Source organism: Schistocerca serialis, chromosome 9, assembly GCF_023864345.2.
Source record: "Schistocerca serialis cubense isolate TAMUIC-IGC-003099 chromosome 9, iqSchSeri2.2, whole genome shotgun sequence".
NCBI classification, from domain to species: domain Eukaryota; kingdom Metazoa; phylum Arthropoda; class Insecta; order Orthoptera; family Acrididae; genus Schistocerca; species Schistocerca serialis.
This window is the reverse complement of record NC_064646.1, coordinates 381,442,749-381,459,674: the sequence shown is the minus strand read 5'-3', so window position 1 is coordinate 381,459,674 and position 16,926 is coordinate 381,442,749. Positions and strand designations below refer to the sequence as shown.

General features: G+C 40.6%; 1 protein-coding gene across 1 annotated transcript in view; it reads right to left on the bottom strand.

The window, feature by feature from the left end:
- Positions 1–2,097: 2,097 nt before the first annotated feature.
- The window catches only part of LOC126418727 (fatty acyl-CoA reductase wat-like), a 292,976-nt gene continuing 278,147 nt past the window's right edge, over positions 2,098–16,926 (bottom strand). Inside the window, exon 9 of the mRNA XM_050085632.1 lies at positions 2,098–2,901. Within this exon, the coding sequence (XP_049941589.1) occupies positions 2,820–2,901 (82 nt within the window). The 3' untranslated portion in view covers positions 2,098–2,819. The remainder of the gene's footprint in view (positions 2,902–16,926) is intronic.

Genomic DNA, 16,926 nt, shown 5'->3' with positions numbered 1-16,926 from the left:
TCGATCGTTGCTGTACAAACACACGTGTGACGATGATCAGGTTGTAACTGTCCGCATCCTATCCGTTAGCATTGATTTTCGCATCCGACCCCTTGTTTCCATTAACTACGGAACATTAGGTATATGAGTCACAAAAACTTTTTTAAAAAATGGAGAGTATAAGTACGATACAAGTGTACAGCCTAGTCACGTGTATTTGAAAGTTCACCCGGCACCCCCTGCGGTAAAAAGTACCTCATTGAAACAATGCGCCCACTACTATGGAACAGTAATACAAGTTCGAGGAACACTACATGTACATGAAAATTGTTGTGTCGCCACAGCTCATCCAACTCAACCGTAATGAGTACGTATGGGACGTCGTCGAACTCAGATGCGCACACCTAGTGTCATCCAGCTCTAACGATTCCCCGTGAGTTGCTGCCAGAGACGGTCATACGAGGGGCATTCAGTAAGCAGTGCAATACTTTTTTTTTCTCGGCCAATTTTGCCCGGAAAAATGTGGAACTTCTTGGAGGCGTGGTGAAATTTAGTTTCGTAAAGGTCCTACTAGTAGCGCCTCTATGCGTAGTCTTTAAGGTGACGTCTGTAGCGAAGGCGCGTTCCAAGAAAAGAGCTGCTATCTAGTTTTTCTTGGCGGAAAACCAGAGCATCACAGATATTCGTAGGTGCTTGCAGAATGTCTACGGAGACCTGCCAGTGAACAAAAGCACGGTGAGTCATTGGGCGAGGCGTCTGCCATCATCAGCAATGAGGTCCTGTCTGATGTCTCGCGTGCCGGCCGGCCTCACGCAGCTGTGACTCCTGTAATGTTGGAACGTGCCGACTGTCACACTGGAGGTGATCGACGGATCACAGTCAAACACCTCGCTGCTAAACTGGACATCTCTGTTGATAATTTTTGGACAACATGGTTGTGGAGAGAAGTAGCGATTAGTATGATTAATCAATAATTCAAAAACAGTCGTAATCGCATTTATTATTATTATTATTATACCACCAACCGGTTTCAACCCGAGGTAGGGGTCATCTTCTGGGCGTTTACACCATTGGTCGACTGCTGGTGGTGTCACTCCTGTCTACGTAACGGCAGGAAACTATCTACATAGACAGGAGTGACACCACCAGCAGTCGACCAATGATGTAAACGCCAAGAAGATGATCCCTACGTCGGGTTGAAACCGGTTGGCGGTATAATAATAATAATAATAATGATAAATGCGATTAAGACTGTTTTTGAATTATTGATCTGTTGATAATGCAGATACATTCGTCCTCCCTCGTGGTGCAACGATCAACCCTGAAGTGTATTGTACTACCCTCAGGAATTGAAGGAACGACCTCAGCGTGTTCGACGCCACAAAAATGCGGCCGAACTTTTTCTTCCCAGCAAAAACGCAAGGCGTCACACAAGTCTGTGCACCCGAGAGGCCGAGCTCACAAAACGTCAGTGGACTATTCTTCCTCAGCCATCGAACAGCCTAGATCTCGCACCTTCCGACTTCTATCTGTCTGGCCCAATGAACGATGCACTTTTCAGGAAGCAGTACTTGGATGACGGGAACATTATTCATGCAGGCACTGGCTCCGACGTCAACCAGTAAAGTGGTGCTATGCGGGTATACAGCCGTCCCCCCCCCCCCACCCCACCCTCAGCCACACACACCCAATAAACAAGTGTACGGTCGTCGCATTGAACGGAGATTATGTTGAAAAATAGGCGTTTGTAGCCAAAAGAGTGGGAAAAATTGGTGTGTTGCAATCTTGAAAGAAAAAACAACCTGCTTTCAGAAAAAAATGTTGCATTACCTATTGAACGTTCCTCGTGATGAGATGGCTTTTCCCTATGTACACAGTACACTTCAGGTTACGATTTGTCACGTCAGGAAGAAAGGGTGAGGGTGCTACATGGTTCTAGAAAGGTCTCTTTAATTCACTTGCTCATTGATAAAAGGAGTCTTCATAGCATCGAAACGAAATAAATAAGGACACAGGTAATTACATCATGTTAACCGTAAATGACATTTTTTCTTGAGCCAACATAAATCTTGGAACAATAGGTAGAACGTTAATAAATTTATTTCTTTGCACAATTTTTGAGAATTTCACAACTCTTAAATCACTATGAGCAACAAAAAAATTGGATACTTGTCACTAATAATTAGCATAATTAGCATGAGATAATGGCACGTAAATATGTAAAATACAAATTTATTATTCAATGTATACATTTGATCGATGCTCAGCACAAAGACAGCGCTCAAAAGCATATGTATACATATTGTGTGTCTGTAGGTGTGTGTCTTAATGTGTGTGTGTGTGTGTGTGTGTGTGTGTGTGTGTGTGTGTGAGAGAGAGAGAGAGAGAGAGAGAGAGATAGACAAGGAGAGAGTGGAGAGGGTGGGGGATGAAAATTACTTTGACAACTATTGTGTTTATTCCCTGCCAACACCAAGGAAGGTTCGTGAGTCATTTCCTCAACGTTTTCTTGCTGCATGACCCTCTCTGGTAGAAAAGTACTAACGATGAAACTGAATAGCGTCCTTTTCCAATGACGATGTTCATAGTTTTCGTTGCATTATTCTCTACATCATGTGAAACACATCTAGAGCTAGTTATTTAATTTACAGGCGCAGAATATCGACTCGCGCACTGAAGGAGACTGTCACCTTTCTGTGAAAGTCATTGAAGAGTTCTTCCAGTAAACACAGTGTCAGCACCTCCAGCGAACTGTCTCACTTGGATGTGAATGTGGAGAGACTGGAGTGTGACGTGTGTTCTATGTGGCCGCCTCGTGCTCCCTGTGTGCCAGTCCTCTTCTACACAAACAGCAGCCACCAAAGAAGCAGAAGTATCAGCGCCACACCAGTCGATATAAGAGTGTAGTGCATTATCTTGAGCCTAAAACAGTTCACATTACTTTAGAAACTGAGCCGCAGAATATCATCAGCATAATTACTCTCCCCATAACTGTTAGTAGTAGTAGCAGTGGTAGCTTTATTCATCCGTAGATCTCTTTTTACAAGGATATAGGATATGTCAAAGTATTTACAAATTTAGACCAATTTAAAGTAAGCTAATTCGTATACACACATATTTACAGACTGCTAGTTAGAGACAATCATTAGATTTACTCTTGGTATACAATAATTTTTTTTTACAAATAACTTATTAAATAATGTAATGCCACACTGTTCACTCATATCTCACTATCGGTCACTGCACACACTATACACACATTGTTTCATAACACTTCACTCACTACACACACACACACACACACACACACACACACACACACACACACACACACACACACACACAACTGGTGATCTCTGGGTCATTTTCTGTACCGCACTTTCCATTTGCTATCCTGAAGAACTCAGTCAGCATCCCTCCATAATGAGTGAGATGGTGAGCTCAGAAAGAGGGAGAAGTGTTAGTATTGTGCTATGCAAAACTTGGGGGCAAGTATTTCTAGAAAGGAAAAAAGAAGGAAAATAAACATAAAGTGAAGCTGTTATGTGGAATGTTGGATGTTTTATAATCATTAATATTATTTATTTGTATAACCTTTTTTATCAAATCCCTACTCTGTTTTATGTAAGTAATCCTTCAATGCATACAATGTATTGCATAAAAGGTACTTTTTAGCTGTCTTTTTAAATAAGTGTATCTTTGCAATTTCTCTAATCTCTTTTGGTAATTTATTGTACACTTTCATTCTTCGATAGAAAATGCTGTTTTGAGTTTTATGTTTATTTTTTCTTGGTAAATGTAAGTTGAGTCTAGCTCTTGTTCCATGGTCATGGACAGAGCTGTTTGTGCAGTAATTACCAATTTTATTTTTGATGTGTACAACTGACTGGTAAATGTATTCACATGGAGCAATTAAAATCCCCAGTGTTTTGAACATATCTTTACAATGAGCTCGATTAGTATTTTTGGTTATTATTCTTATGGCTCTCTTCGGATTTTTAAAAATTGTGTTCATATTTTTTGCGTTTGTGAAGTGTTGGCAGAAGAGCCAACACCGTGTTGCTAGAGGAGGCCGAAATGCACGCTTTTAAGTTCACGCAGGCTGGCGCGAGGTCTGGAACAGGTCAGAGAAATAAGACTAGCAAAACAGGAGGTAACTGGTAGAATACTTAACTTTAATCAATAAGTGGTGTAGGTCGGTCTGACGGTACAGGCATCACAAGTTAAATATCTATTGATAATGGCGCCTTGCTAGGTCGTAGCAAATGACGTAGCTGAAGGCTATGCTAACTATCGTCTCGGCAAATGAGAGCGTATTTGTCAATGAACCTTTCCTAGCAAAGTCGGCTGTACAACTGGGGCGAGTGCTAGTACGTCTCTCTAGACCTGCCGTGCGCTGGCGCTCGGTCTGCAATCACTGACAGTGGCGGCACGCGGGTCCGACGTATACTACCGGACCGCGGCCGATTTAAAAGCTACCACCTAGCAAGTGTGGTGTTTGGCGGTGACACCACAGTTTGTTCCCCAAAAAAGAATGCCATAGCTAAGATGTGAGTGTACATTTGAATAATATGTAACTAAAAGACACTGCATGTTACACACTGATGGCAGGATTCTAAGGGCATAACATGCTGATGACATTCTGTTTGCAAGTTCCTTTGTGTGTTCACACCACTTCAACTGAGAATCAATATTCCTTCCTAGAAATTTTGCATTTGTTACACAGTCTATATAGGTGCCATATACATTTAATTTAACATTGTCATTTTTCCTCTTCAAACCAAAATTCATGGCATTAGTTTTCTTTACGATCAGTGTCACTTTTTTGCTTATTGGCCAATCATAAACTTCCTTGAGAGTTTCTTTTACTTTCTCGGCAAGGAGTTCTCTTGTTTTCTCAGTGACTATAATATTGCTGTCATCAGCACAGAGAATTTTTTCACCATGAGTAATACTACAGGGAAAGTCATTGATGTATATCAGTAACAGTATTGGTCCTAATATGCTACCTTGCGGAACCCCTACATTAACGTATTTTGAGTCTGGTAAGTGTTTTACTAAAGGTTTAGATCTATTTGAAGTTTGTGTTATCTCTACTCTTTGTACCGTATCTGTTAGGTATGATCGAAACCAGTCATTAGCTACCCCTCTTATTCCCATTGTTTCTAATTTATTTAATAGAATCTTGTGGTCGACTTCATTAAACGCCTTAGAAAGATCCAAAAATATGTCTGTGACACACTCATCTTTATCAAGAGCATCAAGTACAACTTTTGTGGTTTCTACTATGGATGACTCCGTATTTTTGCCACTTAGGAAACCAAATTGTGATTCGCTTAAAAGATTGCCTATTGCAATCCTTTCTCTTGTGTGTTCTGAGTATTACGGCTATTGATTTCCATACTGGGGAAGTCTGCGACAATTACCGATCGGAACTACAGTGCCAGAGCTCTCTAGAAGAATTTGAATCAACTGCGAAGTAACAACAACAGCTAACTCCAATGTAAGATCTATATGTACTTTATTCAGCCGCCAACATCATGTTTCCTGATACATTATCAATACAACTCGTACTAAAAATGAGGTTTTAGACAAATATTTGATTTGGTGTGTGTTGGCTTCTCTGCATGCTTAATGTTTTTGTGTTTTCAATTCATAACTTGAGAAGTTTAACATTTTTCACATATGTTCAGTCCATGACGTTTATGAGTTCGCACAACAAAATATTGATGCTCCCTTACTTCATGGGTTCCATGTTTTGTGATTGGCTGACATAAGCAAACCGAGCAGCTCTCATGTTGAATTAAGTGGCTGCGAAGCTAAGATTCCGTAATTTTGCCTTTCGTATTTATACATGTGTATTACGTAACATGTTGTTTAAGGGACACAACGCAGTAAAGATCTCTTAACTTTCGTATGGCTTTTGATGCAAAACTATCAGGAAATGTGATGTCAGCGGTTAAACATGTTGCCATAGAATAATGGTACATTGTTCTGTTGAAATTACTTACATATATACATTAGCCGTGTCATTTTTTCAATGCTTCGTTGTGTTAAATTGTCAAACAATGTGACGTCTGTGGCTAAACATGTTAACGTAACTTAAAGGTACGTTGCTCAATTGAAATTATGTGCTTGTATACCATTGTCTGGATTTGCATTGAATTTGTTCTTAATTGATATTTAGATCAGGACTAGCGTACCAGGTTCCTTCACTTCCGCCCCAAACTATTGTTCCAAATTTTTGTCTAATAAATTCCACACTCAATTCATATTCTGCTGTTTTCAGACTCGCAGTATTGTACAGTTATTCGTGAGACAACAAAACTCACAAGAATTTTGGAAAAATACACTCACAAAAAGAAATTTGCCAATAAAGCACCTTATCTTGCAAACATCGTCAACAAGTGAGGAAGTTCTTAGCAACTGTATAGGTAACGGTACATGATTCGTGTGCTTATTTTCTCTATTTATTCGTGAAACTCTCGCTATGTGTTGCCACTTACGTTGCCGTATCCTAGCGCACTCTAGTGAGACTTCTAAGAACTTAACATGCCAATCCTACAGCGGACAGAACTGCCAATGCTAGAAATATGACACTATCTTGAACATTATTGAAACATCAGTATTAAACATGGACTAATGATGATGCATCATAGAATAACAGAGATATGCAGAGAAGGGTCTATAGCGAAGGTTATCCAGCCTTCTGGAGCCCATAAGACCTATACTGCTTAGAAGCCAGGTCCCTCGAAGCTCTGCTAAATGTAGATAACCAGCTTTTTAAGGTGCACACGACTGGCTGCGACGTTATCGAAAAACATCACTCGGTATCAATAGTTTCAAAGGCATTGACTGTCAATATTTAAATCTATAGGGACATATTGGAAATGTGCATTGACAATTTAAATTTTACAATCAATTTTTGAGAAATATATTTTAATATATGTTTTGGAGCAGCTCTGTCTCAGAGCCTTTAACTGCAGGTTCTACATTGTGCCCAAAATACAAGATATGCCTTTCAATGATTTTCTAGAATTGTGGTGTGTATATCACGACTGTATAGCTGATCATGATAATGTTGCGAAGGCCAGCATGAAATATAACTTGCAGCAGGCAGCTGAGCAGAATTCCTGTGAGAACTGCAGCTAGGAGTGGGAAAAGGATCCTTCCGAATATCCCTCCACTACCCAGCTGCCAGTGTTCCGCGTTATTGGGCGTCCAAAAAATATTAACTTACAGTATATTTCATTTTCAGTCTTTTTATTTATCATTGCTCAGCCTGGTTTTTCTTATATATAGCATCAGTGGAAAAGAGAGACAATCTAATGAAACGCGCATAGAGGTATCAACTACTTATTGTAAGCCAAAATGAGATGAGGAAACTCTACAACTGGAGATGCGCTTACGGAATAAAGCGAAAAGCGTATCGTGATGAAAAAGCGTATTTTGGTGGTAGTTGCATGTACAGTACCAAACTAAACCATTGTGCAGCAGCTACTAATGCCACACACACACACACACGACGAATTTGGTCAATATTGTTCCCCAAAAAATAATACACAAAAGAGGTGACGCAGCCAATACAGATTATAAATGAAAGTCCCGGAGCACTTTTTCCTGTCTGTATGTTATCGCTAAACTTAGAAACTTCTGTATGCATTTCGATTTGGCTCTCATATGTAGACAGACTGATCCACGAGGAAGGTTTGTGTATCGAATTTAATATTTATACTCGTAATAATAATGTGTGTGTAATATAAGCATTGATATCTGTTCCATACTTAATTGGCGTTTCGATTGACATCTTGTCGCTATGATGGGAGGTGTGAACTGGTCAGCAGGGGGGAGGCGGTGTCTGGTGAGAAAAGCAGTTAACTGACAGCCACGACTACTACAGACAGCAGAGTAGCTTGACCAGACACCATAATTATAGAGTCCCATGTTTCTCTGTCTGTATGTCACGTCGAATCTCAGACACAACTGTTGAGATTTTCATACACTTTTCATCAAGTGGTAGATTGATGGATGATGAAGGTTTGTGTAAAATTTTTTTACATATTATATCCAAGTTATTCAGCCATGATACTTGTGCGATTCATGCAAAGTTGGGGCGGGTCGTTTGTTTAACATATTTACGTTACTTGAACCTCATTTCATAAACAGAGGTTGAAAATACCGCTTCAGTTGTAAATTTCTTTTTCATCACGACCGATTTCGGGCTCTCATAAGCGCATCCTCAGGTGTCGCAACTATGCTGTGGCCCCCGAGCGCCGCGGTGGATGTCATTTCGTAAGTCAAAGTTACGTTGTTGACAGTATTAATGTGATGTGATTGTCAAATTTTACTGAGCGATGTTTGACTATTTTTCTGCTTATTTCTTGGCTATTGCTAACTCAGGAAGAAGGCTTTACATTTCCTTGTTAGAAATGACTGGGTCTAAATGTTCTTCCCCTGGTCTGACTTAACCATAGGAAGTCAGTAACAGAGGCTCTAGAGAAGGAATTTCGGTCCCCAGGGCACTGCAATTTGTGGGAATAGGTTGCAGTAAACCCTTGCTCCTCGCATTGTTGACATAAGCGGTTTTCTCCTTCGAAGGCAGCCTGCCGCTAAGCCACTGCATGGCCCTAATGTATCAGCGAACACGAGGAATTCACCTTCCTCTATGCAGATCTAAGAACGGCCATCGTGGCTCTGCTCAGCCACCGTGAGAAAACTTGTAGCCTTACACTCCAGGTTCTGTTATCCAGTCATATCAGTCTTACCCGCTACCGTGCCTCAGCGCGAAGTGGTCGACAAATGAATGGAACATGGCTAGCAACCGATACATGCCTCTGACATGTTAGGATGCATTTTGTAAGGCGAGAATGGGGCATTTCCGTACGGTTTCCCTGTATTAAAGAAAAAGTGAATTTCTCGCTCGTTAATTCTGCGATGTCTGGGGTAATCCCGTACCTGTAGAGGTTTTCAAAAGGTTAGGAGGTAAGTGTAGAGGAGGTTAGTACCGGAAAGGAGGGAGAGAAAGTTCTTGTCCAAGCGCCGAGTAGGGTGCACATTTGGTGAAGCCGGCATAGGCAATCTTTAACCGGTGGCGATCGGTGTGGTCTGGCACAAGTTTGCTGAGTTTGAAGTCAGGACCGCATTTCCCATTAGCGGTGTCTGTTTTCTGAGCAGCTCACAATATGCTGGATTTTCTATGCAACGTGCGTTGTCGGATTGAATGTGTTGTTTCATGTGTCTTGGAGTCGTTTACTTTTCATTTGTGACCTGCACAGATTAAGAAATCTTGTAACGTTTCCCAAGCAATCTTCCACATAAACAAAGTTTCTCCCCACAGTATCAGAGGGGCTTTCTTTGATTAAAATGAGCTTCTAAAGAGCTTTGTGTTTCAGTATGTCAGGTGACTTTGTGCTCGTTGCGTTTGAGCAATTTATCAGTCACTTTTACGAGACATTGTATGTGTGCCGTGTGCTCCTGCGATTTGATTGTTCCGGTGTAGTGTGTTCGATCTCTTTCGATTCGCTTTGCCGTGCGCGGGTTGGTGCGCCCTCTGGGAGTCCGCGCGGGGAACCGAAAGGGAGTCTCGGGCAGAGAGAGAGACGAGCGGGCCTGGGCGGAGCGACGCCGGAAGATCGCGGAAATCGCGTCGGCAAGTGGTGGAGTGTGGCAGTTGCATTGGGGCCGGCCGAGCGGCGGAACTGGAGGTGCTGCAGTGACTCGCTGTCGTTCATTCTGTTTACGAGTTCAACCTTCCTCACGCTGTGGCTACGGTCTGGCGTTATTCTGACCATTACCTTATTAGCGGAATTTGGATTAATACTGTTAAAAGTGAGCTGTCAGTTTGATGCATCTTCATATAGTGGAGTTACAGTGAGACTTCTTTCTATCGTATTCTGGCTTGCGCTGCTGAGCAGTGAGTGTTCCCGCGTCGCGTGTCGAAATATTGACTTGTGCCCTGGTTGATTTACGTATGAACTGGAGAGCCTATGTCTTGTTGATGATTCATGTTAAATCACTTGATGTACATTTAAATTGAACAAGTTATATGTCAATATGTTGATACAAGTATCTTGCATGAATTTTCTTGCGTAATAAATTAAATTTTATATTCTATCCTCAATTTGTTGCTCAGCCTTCCACTCCGGCAGCCCCTGTATCCTGTTCCCAACCATATTAGTATTCATTTCATTAAAAACATATTGTGATTTTAAGTTGGTATGTGTCGAGGTGGTAAAGCAAATAAATGACTTATTTTGGATCTCAGAACCAAATTATTCTCCTACAGCTGATCCTGGTTTAGTCACCCTCTAAAAAATAATTACAGCCAGTTTATCTACACTTGTAATTTGTTTCTCTCATTGTGACTGTGTTCCGTTGTAATATATTGGTTAAGCTTCTGATCATTCAGATCATACGCCGATATTGTGATTATTCGTGTAATTGATGCATAACAAACTGTACTCACTCGTCTAGGACGCTGTTGAAGATGTCGTGAGTAGTGTCCCATTGGGTACCTACATGGACCAGACATGAAACAAAAGATGCGTACATTCAACGATATTCAAGACAATGTTTTTGAAATGATGTGTGTTATTTTGATCTAGAGCATGTTACAATTTACAATCTATTCGCTACTGCTTTCATTTTGCACGCATTCTTATCTGCACGAGACACTAAATCTGCACAAGCGTATCAATGGTTTAATCTGACGGACAGATCGTCATGAATAGCGTCACCTACCTTCTCTCCACGATACACCGTCAAAAACTCTGAAATTTGTCCCAGGACACAGATGCAACGTCTGACTATCAAATTTATACCCCTCCTCACCTTGGACCCTTTTCGCACAAATGCTACTGCATTCCAACCCGGCTACCTCATAGCTGAGTTCCGTCACTCATTAGGTATCTCAGATACGAATGCGGAGAGTATCATATTGAAACTTACCAACACATTAAAAATGTTTGTAATGCGAAAATTAGAATTGGCTCCACCTAGTACTGCAGGCAAGACTGGTTTAAGGCCCAAGTAACACAAGCTACTACTTAGAGCGCAAAGCTGAAGGGGGCGCGAGAGGCTCCACAATCTTCAGGTCCCTATATACGACGTATCACGGCTGGGGCATCCAGTTGAGATAAAACTACAAGTACAGCGCATATCACAATTAGAAGCGAAAACTGACATGAGTGAAAGTATGCCAGGAGTAAGGGAGAGCAGCTTGAGTGGAAAAACATCCCAGCGTCGGGCCTGTATACAGGGTGTTACAAAAAGGTACGGCCAAACTTTCAGGAAACATTCCTCACACACAAAGAAAGAAAATATGTTATGTGGGCATGTGTCCGGAAACGCTTACTCTCCATGTTAGAGCTCATTTTAATATTTCTTTTCAAACCACATTAATCATGGAATGGAAACACACAGCAACAGAACGTACCAGCGTGACTTCAAACACTTTGTTACAGGAAATGTTCAAAATGTCCTCCGTTAGCGAGGATACATGCACTCACCCTCCGTCGCATGGAATCCCTGATGCGCTGATGCAGCCCTGGAGAATGGCGTATTGTATCACAGCCGTCCACAATACGAGCACGAAGAGTCTCTACATTGGGTACCGGGGTTGCGTAGACAAGAGCTTTCAAATGCCCCCATAAATGAAAGTCAAAAGGGTTGAGGTCAGGAGAGCGTGGTGGCCATGAAATTGGTCCGCCTCTACCAATCCATCGGTCACCGAATCTCTTGTTAAGAAGCGTACGAACACTTCGACTGAAATGTGCAGGAGCTCCATCGTGCATGAACCACATGTTGTGTCGTACTTGTAAAGGCACATGTTCTAGCAGCACAGGTAGAGTATTCCGTATGAAATCATGATAACGTGCTCCATTGAGCGTAGGTGACGAAATTAAAATGAGCTCTAACATGGAAATTAAGCGTTTCCGGACACATGTCCACATAACATCTTTTCTTTATTTGTGTGTGAGGAATGTTTCCTGAAAATTTGGCCGTACCTTTTTGTAACACCCTGTATAGGGAAGCGTTTAACATCCAGTCGGGGAGGTATCAGAGATGGAATACAAGCTTCGACTGGAGAAAGATGGGACTGGAATTACTCTGTGGCCTTCCCAAAGAAGCCAATCTCTCATTCATCTTTAGAGGTTCATGGAGTCTCATCATAACATTAATTTTCTGTTATGTTGAGAGGTCCTTTATATCTCCATTTCTAATGGTCCACAGCTTCTTCTTAACGCCGCTGTATATGCTTCAGGCCAACATATAGTCCAGGACCAAAAATCCCTTTGTGTTATTATTCCTTTTCTCTTCCACACATTCTTCTAAGGCTGCTTCTATAAGCCTTTTCTTATTTCTTAACACATGTTCTATCTAGTTTCTTTTCCTTCTTTTTATTAAACTCAGTAATTATATCTGCTCTCTCATTCTTCACCTTCCTCATTCTTCACCCTAAACATACAACTTATATTTTGTATCATACGCTACTTCTCAGAAGCACACAGTCTTGCTCTTTCTACTTAATTGTCCATATTTCAGCACCATTTACGAAGACCCTCCATATAAAACAATGTCTCACACCTTTCCTCAAATCTGTGTATTTACTGTCACAGAAGACTCTTTTTTCTTACAAAATTCCTATTTCGCCATTGCCATGCCAGTTTTTATTTCTGTGCTCCACTCCTAGTTGCTTTCTATTCTGTTTCGTATATATTTGAAGTTTTGCATATGTTCTAATGTTTCTCTATTTGGCATTATCGGCACTCTTTTATTTGAACCTAGCCGCATTACCTTTTCTTCCCTTGTATTGATTTCTATTTCGAAGCTCTGCCCATTAGCTACAACTCTTTTTCGTTCATTCGTTGAACATCGTCTGCGAACCTCAAACACCTTCTTATCTTCTAGTGGGTAGTGTTCAATCATATTCTCTACATACAGGCTGAAAACAGTAGAAGACTTGAAGCATCCTTGTCTAATCCACTCCCTATTTCCTCCTCTCTGTCTGTCTCTCTCTCTCTCTCTCTCTCTCTCTCTCTCTCTCTCTCTCTCTCACTCTCTCTCTCTCTCCACTGACGCTTTTTGATTTAAGTAGGGGCGAGACGTCAAAAAGTAAGTTACACCATATTACGACAGCGCAAGTAACCCTTATTCAGTGTTGCACTACACTTCAAAGTGCTACAAATACATGACACTATTTCTCAGCATAGTCACCAAACCTATTTAAACAACTAATTGTCAATGTCAAATTCTCCAACAGCCGTGCAGCTTAAGATGTTATTTTATTTTGAAGACTACCAGATTCAGCATTTCACTGTGCCATCTTCAGGCCCCACATGCATCCTTTCAAATAAACGAAAATATCAGATGGTACCATAAATCCCTGGATGTCGTGAAATCAATCGTTTTACTAGTGAAATTCCATCTCATAGCGAAACGATTCAATTCAATCGTTTCACTAGCGGAACGCCATCCCTCATGGCGAAATGGTTGAATTCACGACATCCTGGGGTTTATGGCATTATATGACATTTTCATTTATTTGGAAAGATGCACATCGGGCCTGAAGATAGCATAGTGAAATGCTGAAACTAGTAGCCATCAAAATAAAATACAATAAAATAACATCTTGAGTTACATGTCTGTTGGAGAATTTCATTAACGTTGACAATTGCTTAATTAGCCAACGTCCCCTGTCCATGATGGACCTACAGAGATTGTATAAACAACCGTTGGAACTTTCTCTCAACCGTCTCGTTTGTTGTGTCGTATTCAGAATGCGAGAGTACTTCTTCAGTACTGATGACGTTGTGGAATATGACAGCCACCGCCCCTGAATGACGAAGTTGGGACATCTTACAGTTGTGGCAGGGCGTCTGGAAAATCTGACTGGGCAGGAAAACCGCAAGAAATGAAGCCATCGTTGCCTAAAGGTTACGGATGGGCAGTCAAACCTGTTGTGATAACCGAGCCAAAGTGCTTCCATGAGGAAAATTGTAGCCAGCCTGGTTCACATATGGACCACAGAATGTACACTTTCACTCTCGGACTTCCCTTGGGTACAACAGTATCCATGTGCGTGCAGTACATCAAGCTATGTGGACTGCACCACCACCAGCTAATGACTATGAGATGGAGACTACTTTGCAAGATGAAGCATTCAGTCAACATCCACAGACGTTTCCATCAGTAGCTGTAGGATTCCATCTGGGCTAAAATCTGCATGCGGTCAACTTATGTCAACTTATTGCCTTTATACCAGTGGGTGACTTCTTTCTGCTGAAATCCACGTCGCTGGTAGGTCGTGAGTTTGAGACAGGGCCAGCTAGTTGCACAGCTACATTGTCTCTGTTCTCCATATGGTGTGGGTCTACATTGTTGCTGAACTCAACGATACAAATCTATTCCTTGGACATGAGGCTATTCGATAACGACTGTGTGAATGTCCTCATCGTTGGAAACTCTCTTCCCTCTCCCCTACCCCTCGCCCTCCCCCTGTCCCACCCCCTCAGATATTATTTCAGCTTGTCAAAATGATGAAAATCGCTTGGTTCAAAATTTGGAACTGCCAATTAGTATCACCCCATGCAGCCTTGATCAGTTGTTGGTACCATTTCACTGTGGCTGGATGCAACATTGCAATTAGTCATTAAAACAAGAATTTAACGGCGAATATGTGTGCAATTAACATGTTTTCCTCAAAAGAACTGTACATTTCCAGTTCCAACGCCAGTTCTGTCGGAAACTGTAGTGCGCCTGTTATCCATACCACACCAGAACGGCGTCTGCCAGAAAACCAGAACTTGTACTTTTTCCTCACAAATCGCCACTATTGTTGCACGTAAATCAACAAATTTCTCTCCCAGAATTCGCAATAGCCTTATTGCATCTCTTTTTGCCACATTCCTTCTATACCCAAATATTTCAGTAATATAGCTGTTATGTTCAAGTGACCTTTATACTTAAACGCGGTACTGAAACTTGCGATGCCATCGACGTTAAGTGCAACTGTCAGTGCCAGTTAACCAAGATTGCAGTAAAACAGTGTCCCTCCATATTAATGACGCCACTATCGCTATATGAAAGATGAAAGGGCACGCCCCCTTTCAGTGGCGACATCATTCCCTTCCCCCCGTCTCCAGCCAATAACAGCGTAGTATTGACCTGAAACCACCAACCACAGCGAAATATTTTAGCGGCCATTAAAATGAAACAATCAATTACAATGTAGCCCAGTTGACCCATCTCAGCTGTGTTCAAAAGTATCTAAACGATCTATTTTTTTTTAACAATATTTAAAAGTAATTATTTTAAAAAAATACATAAATGGTGTATTGTGCAGTGTTTCCACATATAAAATATGTAGGCAACACACACACACATAAACATACACACAATGTTCATGCCATGAACTTAAAGGTTAAACAGCGCTAGTGAAAATGCGAAGTTCAATCTCTGTACCATACATCATGATATATGGCACAACATACTCTCAAATTTAATATTTTCCACATCTAAATTGACGTGTTACGTTGACTGAATGTCAATATTAGAAAAAAAATTGTATTTATGTAAGGTGTCACAATATTACTTTCCACACACATGCACACAACTGTCAAACTGATGCCTAAAACATGACTGTGAACTCTCAAAGTAAGTGCCACTTGCTATCTTCATGGCTAGTTACAAATAAAATGCTATACAGACAATTAATATTTCATGTTATACCTAAATGAGGTGATGTAGCACTACTAACCTGCCCAACTTGAAACTGCAGAAAATACATGTTGACTAAACTATTATGCTGAACAACCAAGCAAACAAACAAATGGATAGCCTGAACTGCTGCCAGCTACGGAAAGAAAGTGACTAATACCATTTTTAGGCCTCCTTTGGCATAAGGCACATTGAACCCTGAAATTAAATTTTTCAACATTTAAATTGTTATTTGATTCGGTGTTATGGCTATCTGACTGAGTTTCCCACAATCAGTTACTGAATAATACCAAATATTTAAACAAAATATGCAGTATGAAAACACGCACAAACAAACAGATTGGCCAAACACCATCCCATGAAGGACAGATGAAGGTGCTGTGATCTTTTTATTCTAATGTAAAAGTTCGCATCTTCATAATACCGAAGGAGTACTTAGTAATACAAAATATGTATCTACTACACAATACGACTAAAGGTGTTGGTGGAGCAAAACGGAAATGAAACTTGGCCAAAGACAATGGTGGAACAAACAGAGATGAAAGGCCTGTATCTCGAAAATATTGTCTTTATCACCAAAATAAAATAATTTTCCATAATAAATAATTTGTTAAGATAGTTTATAATAATTAGCCAGTATAGTTACAGACCTCTCAATCTGAGCAAAACTTCAAACTTAGTACCGAGATACAATTGTGTCATTTCTGAAAACACGTCAGATTGTGAATGCAAAGCACTTACAGAACCATTGCCAGAATTTAATTCTTCTATAAGATCTTTAATGAAATATGATTTGCAAATTGTCAGTGCTGATGAAACTTATAGGTTAAGCAACATTTGTTCATCATCTATTTTCAATTGTTGCACCACACTTTTCAAGCATAATGACTCTCCAAGTTATATATTTCCACATGTAAACTGTCTGTATAACTTACGGCTTGCTTATTGGCACTACTGAAATAAATTATAAGATGACTGAAATAGTAGACGAGTGTAGACCTTATTACGTTATTATGCAGTACAAGACATTAGTCAACTTCACTTCATAATGCCAACATGTGTTGTCACACTGTGACAACAACATGACTCTTCAATTAAGTGGCATACTGAACTGTAGTAACACACACACACACACACACACACATATATATATATATATATATATATATATATATATATATATATACATATATACACTCCTGGAAATTGAAATAAGAACACCGTGAATTC